Source organism: Microtus ochrogaster, chromosome 1 (assembly GCF_000317375.1).
Source record: "Microtus ochrogaster isolate Prairie Vole_2 chromosome 1, MicOch1.0, whole genome shotgun sequence".
In the NCBI taxonomy this organism is placed as follows: domain Eukaryota; kingdom Metazoa; phylum Chordata; class Mammalia; order Rodentia; family Cricetidae; genus Microtus; species Microtus ochrogaster.
Window position 1 is genome coordinate 41,033,039 of NC_022009.1, and position 9,387 is coordinate 41,042,425.

Genomic DNA, 9,387 nt, shown 5'->3' on the forward strand with positions numbered 1-9,387 from the left:
TTTTACCAACATTTTGTTGTTTTGAGTTGTTTTAGAATTCTTCTGCCTCACCTGTCATGGATACGGTGAAACGAAGGCAAGATGGCACAGGAGAAAAGAACAAACTCCTGGCAGAAAACATTTGCACACAGGAGTGCTTCTGTGGGGGAAGAGGTAGACATGTTCAACCTATTATAAGTGTCAGACGTTATGTTAAAAGGTGACCCAGTTATAGCCCTAGAAATGTGACACATATTTACAAAGCAGGCCAAAGGGAAGCACAGCAGAGAGGAAAAGCTGAGAGCGCGGAGCTAATGTAAGAGGGTGATGTTCTTACTAGAGGTAAAAACAAGCAAAGTGTCAAAGAAATGTTTGGGATTGGGATTAGCATGAAAGCCTGGCATGGTGTCCTCAGGCTGAGTTCAGTCACGCTCTCCCACCTAAGGGTGAGTCCTGCATTGGCCCAGTGAGTACACCAGCACCTCGGTGTGTAGGGAGCCTCCTACCAGGACTGAGAGTGTGTCTGGGGCTCGCAGGACCTCTGTCCTCAAAACAGTACCTCAGCCTCTACCCCCTCCGTGAGGCGCCTTTTGCAGAGGTCCCCACATTCATTTGGGGCAGCTCACGGGCACCTGTAAATCCAGCTCCAGGGGGATTGGATACTTTGAGGTCTGCTGGCCCCTGCAGTCACATGAATATACCCACACCCAAGGCACTCACATATTAAAATAGAGCTGGAATGTTTCAAGCAAAGCAAGACAGCTCTTGCGTGGATTCAAACGGCTGCTCTATGTTTTGGCCCCACAGCAATGAATGAAGAAGTCGCCCATTTTGAGAAGCGAAAGATATTCATCCTGCTGTCAACGGTGATGACGTGGGCGAGATCCAGACCTCTGGACCCTGTGAGTGCACTGCTAGCCTTTCTTCACTGTGTATCCCTACACGCCCAGGCCCCAACTCATCTCCAGCATCCAGCAGAGCTCATCAACTTTAACTAATTCAGACCTAGGGGCGTTTGTCATTTCACACACCACCAAGACTTGGTGGTTTTTAAGTGTGTTGTGTTTTCTGAGTCAGCACCTCATATAGTCCAGGCTGGCCTCAAACTCTCTCTACAGCCAAAGAGGGCTCTAATTTCAGATCCTTCTAGCTCTATGCCCAGAGAGCTGGGATTACAGGCATTCATGGCCATGCTCAGTTTTTAAGTGGTACTAAGACTCAAACCCAGGGTTTGGGTCTAGACAAGCACTCTGCCACAGAGCTACATCTCCAGCCTCAACCACCAAGAATTTGAACATGCCACCTGGGGACTGGTGAGATGGCTCAGTGGTTAAGAGTACTGACTGTTCTTCCAGAGGACCTGGGTTCAAGTCCCAGCACTCATGAAGCACCTATACAGCAGCCTGTATGTAACTCCAGTTCCAGAGACTCTGACACAGTTACACCAATGCACATAAAATAAAATAGACACATTTTTAAAAATACTGAAAAAATGCTGCCTGTTAGGCAATGCTGCTATATAGCAATGCTTTGGTCAAGGCTTGACCATATTTATGATAAGGGTCCAAGATGGTTGTTACATTGGTTACTTCTCTCCTTGCTCTGTCAGAATATCTAAAAAAAAAAAAAAAAGCAGGTTGAGAAAGTTCATTTGTTTTGGTTCTTTTCTTTTCTTTTCTTTTCTTTTCTTTTCTTTTCTTTTGAGACAGGATTTCTCTGTGTGGGTCTGGCTATCCAGAAACTTACTCTATAGACCAGGCTGAGCTTGAGCTCACAGAGATCCACCTGCCTCTGCCTCCCTAGTGGGGGGATTAAAGAAAGGCATGCACCACCACCACTCGGCTGTTGCTTTGTCTTTTGAGACAGGGTCTCACCATTCACCTTGGCTGGCTTAAAACAGCTACGCAGTTCAGTCTGTCCTTAAACTTACAGGGACCTGTCTGCCTCGGCTTCCCTAGCGCAGAGATTAGGGTGTGTGCCACCACTCCTAGCAGAAGAAGTAGACCTGTCTTGCCTCACTGAAGGTCTCTGAACCACCAGGGAGTAGAAGGTATGGCAGAGTCGGAGGCGGCTGGTCACACTGTGTCTGTCATCAGGAAGCAGAGATGACTGACAGCCGCTGCTGAGCTCCTTTTCTCCTCTTTCCGTCAGGGACCCCCCCCCCCCCCGTGGCTCTTCCCTCCTCAGATCGTTCTCTGGAAATGCCCTCACGGGTTTGCCCCGCAGTGGCTCTCCCAGATGAGTCTGAATATGGTCAAACTGACAGTGAAGATGGGCCTTCACAGTTGTCATGGAGCCAAAGTTCTTATTGCCCGGTGGCAGGACCCTTCCTGAAATCACAGCGCTGTGCTCCCCGAGGGTCGGTGCGACATGAGTGGAAGGAAGACTGCTGAGAACCCAACCCAGCAAGCCAAATATGGCCGTACGCATGCCCGTCAATGACAGCTGTTACAGCGTGACCGAAAGCGTGCCTTCTTCCAACACTGCTGCTTCTCGGTTGTCCTTCGCTGTTGTTGCAGAGCCTTTGTGGCTGTGTGATGGCCTCTCACTCCAAGGAGAATCACACTAGCTCCTCAAGGGACATCAGTTGGTGTGAATAGTCCCAGCTCAGTCTGAAGAGATGACGATGTTATGGAGTTCGAGACATCCCTCGCCCCAGGAAAAGACCACTGACACAATCTGGATGGTAATTAGTTAAATTTATTGATACTGCTAGCAGGACAGCAATCTCTGAGCCAAACTAGAGACTGCCACGTCTCTAAGGGGGATGAAGGAAGGATTTCTAAAGGCAAAAACCACAAGAAGACCACAAGCAAGCCAAGGCTGTTCTGCTCTGCCAAGATCATGTAGACAAGGCAACCTCAAAATAGTCCTTGAATGTCTGCATAAAAAGTCAAAAACAAACAAACAAACAAAAAAAACCCAACAAGAACCCAGATAGACAGGCAGTGGTGGCGCATACCTTTAATCCCAGCACTCGGGAGGCAGAAGCAGGTGGATCTTTGCAAATTCAAAGTCAGCCTGGTCTACAGAGTGAGTTCCAAGACAGCCAGGACTGTTACACAAAGAAACCCTGTCTCGAGGAGAAGGAGGAGGAGGAGGAGGAGGAAAGAAAAATAAATAAATAAAACAAAAACAAACAAAAAGCCCAGATTATACTGGGTCATATTACAAGTAGATGGTCAGGGCTGCATATTCCTGGGTTGAGGAGTCACTGTGTCAGGGTTAATGGAAACTTACCTTCCAGGGACTTGAAGCCAAGACAAGAGTTATTAGGGACCAAGATGGATGCCTAATACAAAATGGAGTTTCCTCAGCCATTGCAACAGTGTGAATGATGCACAGGGTCTCTCACACCAGCACTGACGGTGGTTCTTGGCTTTCCATACTGAAAAACTATTACTTACAAGACGCATTTGCAGGACTCTTGTCTTCATGCTTGGCAGAAGGTACCTTCACTTACTAAGCCATCCTGTTGGCCTGTGTTTGTGTATAAGATCTAGCTGTGTTCTGTGGGGGAGTAAAGAAGCCAGAGACGATGCAACCCAGTCAAACTGTTGAAACAGGAGTAACTGGCAGGTTCTAGTTGTCCCAAACAACTAGCTAGCCAAGAGCAGTCAGTCTGTTTAAGATTCAGATAAGTAGGACTAAGTTTAGCACAGATATTCTTTCAGTGTACATACTCTAAAAATGCATTCATTTGTTTACCCTGGATGTCCTGTTTATTTCTTTATAATCTGACAACCCTGTCTATGGGTTGGACACATGATGCTAAAGGATGCCAATCATGGAATATGTAATTTGTCCAGGAACTGTAAAGTACACAGAATGATGGAGTAGCTACATTTTCCTTCACAAGATAATTTTCTCTGTCCTTCTCCTAAGAAAATCCCCAGTATTGGGTTTGCTCCAACCCCTCTCCCATCCATCCACCCACCCACCCATCCACCCCTTCTTCCACTCACCCACCCACCCATCCATCCATTTATCATCAGGCAATGCTCTTAATTCATCATTCAAAATGTTATCACTAGCCCATCTAGTTTTCTTTGTATTCATGGAAACTTTCTAGCCCAAGGCTCAGCTGTCAGTTTCCCCGACTATGAAAATTGCTGGATGGCTGTTTCTTCCTGTGGTGATGCCATCAGGGGCACAGGAATGGGTTTATTTTCTCTGCCCATCAAAGCATTAAAGTGAAGGAGAGAAGTATTGCTGGAAATCTTGGAGAGTCCCAACAGAGCCACCAAATGACCCTTGGAAGATGGGGTTCCCTGGTGAGGTTCATTAATAAAAGAATTTCTGAGATGACACAAAGAGAAGAAGCATTGAGGACAGGGAATTCATTTAAGAGGAAAACCCCAGCACAGGCAAACCATAAGCCTCACAGCTGCCCAGAAGGGAAAAGGAAAATGGTAAAGAAAAGGAACAAAGCCAGGCTGCTTGAGATGAGGCAGAATAGAGGAGAGCTGCCTGGTGGCAGGTGCCAAGTGAGAAGGAGAACTTGGAAGATCAACACAGAGGCCTAAGTGTTGGTTAGGGAGCTAAGAAAGCATCCTAGGTTCTGGCCGGTATCTGAAAGAACAGCAGAAAAGGAATTAGCAGGCACACCCGGCCAAACCTCAGGGTGGCCTGGGCTCATCGGGCTGCAATGGAGAGGAAAGACTCTAAAAAGGAAAAGCACAGCATCTTAAGGTGAAGCCACCTTTTTTGGGGTGTCCCCTAATCAGGTTCTTGACCTGCCCCATTGTATTAACCCTTGGGGGGCAGGACAAAGGTTTATCTCTATCTAGTGGTAGATTCTATTCTTTGCATTATGAGTTCCTTCCAATCTGTGGTCCATGACAGTCTTGCTAAAATATAATTCAGATCATGCTGTTGGCCTGCTTCAGAAGCATCTGTCCTGGCTCAGAGCACGGTGCAGTGAACAAAGGTGCCTGCAGTGGTGCCCGAGTTTGTATCTTCAGAACCCTATTAAAGCCAAATACATAGTGGGAAGGTCAGTCATCTCAGAGGTCCTGTGTAGATGAGAAGGTCCCCAGAAGCTTGAGGGCCACTAGCATGGATGCTCATTAACGACGACGACAACAACAACAAAGAGACCCTTTCTCAAACCAGGTGGATGGTGAGAACTGACACCCAGGGCTGAGTTTTCACCTGCGCGTGCAGGCCGTGGCACCTGTCTGCCCATGTTCACATGTGAATATTTACACACATTGCGGTTGTGTGCACACACATAGAGACGCACAACTCTACCCCTTCCAGTGAGCTGTTGGGATCATCTACAGTCCTCAGCATGGCCCACAGCCCTGACCGTCTGACTCCTACCTTCTTCATCTTCTTCCAGTTCCTGCCTTGACTCCAGTCAAGGGAACACAATCCCGTGTAGCCCAGTGCAACTCAAACTCAGTCAGCAGCCGAGGATGACTCTGAATTCCTGATTCTCCTGCCTCCACCTCTCGAGTCCTGGGATTTCCGCACCTGGCCCATAGAGCCAGACTGTGTAGTGACTTTATGCTTTTAGCTGCATCCTGTAGCTCTCTCACAGAGTCCATTTACAAGTCAAGAGCGTATCCTCCACTCTGCTGGGAGCTGTCTGTGAGAATCTCTTCTTAACTGAACAAACTTGCAGATGTGATATACTGACATAGAAAACGTCCTTCGTCGCTCAGGAGATGACTCAGCTGTTAAAATGCCTGGGCAACAGAAGATACCACACACACGTTAACCCAAACACCTGCCAAAACACATACTCACACACAAAGGGGGAGCACCTTGCCGTTCATGTTTAATAGGTTTTCTGCACCGCAATAATAGATCAGTAAGCCAGATCACGTTGATTTGAATAAGTAAAAGAACAGGTTTATTTGAGCAAAGCAATTCCTGGGTGAGTTCTCCAGTCCCAGAGATCGAGGCTGGAGAGGTCACACTCCCTAGATAAGGCAGGGAGCTTATATAGCTTGTCGGCGAGGGGTGATGATGTGCCCTCTGCAAGCTGGGTTTGTGCCCAAGTATGGTCAAAAAACTAAACACTTTAGGCAGGGACTAAGGCTGCTGGCAGCTTCAGAGTAAGAGCTGTGACACCTGCCAAGAACGCAGAACTGGGCTTTTTGGTACCTTTTCTTCAATGGAAATTCTCTGAGAAGATGGAGTTTACAGAGAGAGATGGGGCTTCTCAGACCATGCAGATGCGAGCTGGAGGTTCCAACCAAACAATATTTACACGCCACACAACTCTTCCATTGTTAATGTTTATTTATTTGTTTGTTTGTTTGCTTGCTTGTTTATTTTTGGTTTTTAGAGACAGGGTTTCTCTGTGTATTCATGGCCATCCTGGAACTCGCTCTGTAAACCAGACTGGCCTCAAACTCAGAAGTCCACCTGCCTCTGCTTGCCAAGTCCTGAGGCTAAAAGCAGTCACCACTATGCCTGTTGTGGGTTTTTTGTTTGTTTTCAAGTTCCTGAATGTCCTCCATGACTACGTAAATATCAGCCTCCACTGACTGTACCAGATATGTATATCTTTCATATTTTGAGATCGGGACCCATTATGTAGCCCCTGCTGGCCTGGAGCTCCCAGGGATCTGCCTGCCTCTTCCTCCTGAGCGCCGAGAACGAAGGCCTGTGCCACCACCCTTGGCTCAGGTCCTCTGCTCATCATCCATTTCTTATCCTGAATTAGCACTCTCCTTAGCTTGGAGGTTTCATATGCTCTGGTGACAGCAGCCACAGAAGAAAAGGTCTAAGGCTTCCAGGAACCAGATTTGTAAATATAAACCCAAAGCAGCTAGTGTTAAATTTGTTAGTGTGAACTGGGCATAGCAGTCTAGGCCTGTAACCCCAGGACTGAGGAGGTAGAGGTGTTAAACCTGAAAACCATGGAGAAATTGTCCACAATTGTCCAGCAGAAGCAAGCTTTACTGAATCCTGACCAGGAAGATGGACACAGGCCAGGTCCATACCCAGACTCTCAGAGAATGGCACGGAATTTTCAGTCAGGTGCTCAGAAAGGCAGCCCCACCAGGCTTCCTTCGATGTCTTTCCTTCCCATCATCGTCCAGTCGGAGGCAAGCATACATTCTGTTGTATATCCTGACTGTGGACCTCCTACCTACATGTGAACAAGCACATCCTGTACAGTTGGGACAACCAACCTTGCGTACTGAAGTGAAAACACGTGACTTGTTGTCCTACATGACCCACAGCCCCCAGCATTCCAGGACGTTGTCTGTCCTGGCAAGTGTGGCTTACAGGTTAACTTTAGCTCTTATTAGAGGCAGGAGGATGAGAAGTTCAGGGTAAACTCCCTTTGGGTACTTATCAAATATAAGGCCAGCCTGGGCAACCTGAGACCCTCTATCCAAAACAAACATACAAACACAAGGCTTCTGTTTTATTATACACAGAGCTTCAGTTTGGCCTTGTGGTTTACAGCTAGCAGTCTTAGTAACATTCAGTTTGCAGCTGTAACCAATAGAAAGACTGATTTCTGGGTAATGTCCCAAAGTTAGATCACATCTGGTACCAGAGCTTACTGCCACGACCCTGATTTCCTTGGGAGTCTGCAGCCGGATCTGAACAATTGAACTGTAGAGAAGGACCCTCCGGGTCTCCTTTCCATTTGTTTTGAGGTCACATCAAGGTGACTTTGCTGCTCATCCCAAAACACAACCCACACGAGAGGAGCAAGGCCCACCCCACACAGGCCTGGAGGCCCAGCATTGTGTTCTCTTAAAGAATATTTTTTGTTTCAGTTGGCACATAATAATCGCATGTGTCCATGGAGCACATTTTGATGGGTCTTATAGAGTCCTTGCTATGGTATGTCCATCACAGAAAACGGCTATCACTTTCTTATGTGGGGGCCGTAGGGGTCCTCTGTGTTAGCCATTTGGAGATGTGGGTTTCATTCCTGGGAACCAGGTAGTGTTGAGCTTCCACTGAGCAGTGCAGCCTCCCTTGGGCAGTGCAGCCTCCCTTGGGCAGGGCAGCCTCCCCTGGGCAGTGCAGCCTCCCTTGGGCAGTGCAGCCTCCCTTGGCTCTGGAGCACTAAATTTGCACCTTGTGTCTCCCTTAGGAGGACACTGAGGTTCCCTTCACAGAAGAGGATTATCGAAGAAGAAAACATCACCCCAACTTCCTGGACCACATCAATGCTGAGAAGATAGTTCTTAAGCTTGGGAAAGCTGTAAGTGGGCTGCACAGAACATTGTGGGGTGGGAGGGGTTCCTTGAGAGGTAGGGCACCTGGGCCACTTTCTCCTCTGTGCGCTCAGCCCGGCTCCCTTTCCAGGGCTGTTTCCCGGGGCCAGAACACATCACAACACTGTAAACACCATGGGTCTCCGCTTCTGCTGCCAGCAATGTATTCCATCTGTCGAGATGCTCTGGCCCTGTCTTGGGCCCCCGCTAAACTAAGGCTCTCCCCAAGCAAGGGGACTAGGCAAAGAACTCAGTTTTAATGGGAAGGAAGGGATCACTTGTTCTTGGTTACTAGAGTCTGTCTCAATGTTTTCTTTCAAATAGCTCTGAGGTTCAAGGCCTGTTTGGGCTATAAGAAGAAATTGAAGACCAGTTTTCTAACTTAGCAAGAAGCTGTCTTGGGGGTAGGGACTGATGTGGTGGGGCGGGCCTGGAGAGATGGCACAGTGGTTAAGAGCATATACCGCACTTCCAGAGGACCCAAATTTAGCTCGGAGCACCTACATGGAGGCTCCAGCCCCAGGGAATCTGATTCCTCTATCATCTTAAGGAACCTTATGAACCCCTCTGAAATAAATCTTCTATAAAAGGGAAAAAAAATATAGGTCTGGGATAGAATTCAATGGCAGAGTGCTTGCCCGGTATGGGCGAGGACCCAGGTTCATTCCCCAGGACCACCACCACCATAAAAAAAAAAAAAAGAAAGAAAGAAAAACTATTGCAGCAAAATATGTCATTTGGCATGTGTTGTATGTGCTATAATTTTATCTTTTACTAAAGTGCCCTTTAATGAGTAAATAGTAAGTAAAAAGCAATTCAAGACTTGCCTAACTGTCTGTACTGCAAGGTGCTGAACATCTTGCCTACGGTGTCCAATGCTAGCTTCCAGACTTTCGTGTGTCCTCTTTAGAAGCTGGGAGTCTGGGGCTGCTGTCATTATCCCTATTCAATTTACACAGATTCCCAAACCCAAGGTGCCAACATGATGAGCGCCGACAGCTCTGAAGCGCCACCTTGTGGTGTCATAAGATATAACAACCAGGGATTTCCAAAATTCCGTTCTGTCCCTGAAGAATCCCATTGGTTTGACAGATGAAGTACAAACACCATAAGCATGAGATAGTCATCAAAACAACAGACAGCCGGGGTGGTGGCTCGTGCCTACCATTCCAGCACTGAGGAGGCTGAGGCAGGAGAATAGTGCATTCAA

General features: G+C 47.5%; 1 protein-coding gene across 1 annotated transcript in view; it reads left to right on the forward strand.

Annotated features, from left to right (window-relative positions):
- The window catches only part of Ak7 (adenylate kinase 7), a 69,045-nt gene that overhangs the window by 9,798 nt on the left and 49,860 nt on the right, over nucleotides 1-9,387 (forward strand). Inside the window, exons 4-5 of the mRNA XM_005343524.3 lie at nucleotides 787-881; nucleotides 8,054-8,164. Coding sequence (XP_005343581.1) covers nucleotides 787-881; nucleotides 8,054-8,164 — 206 coding nt within the window. The remainder of the gene's footprint in view (nucleotides 1-786; nucleotides 882-8,053; nucleotides 8,165-9,387) is intronic.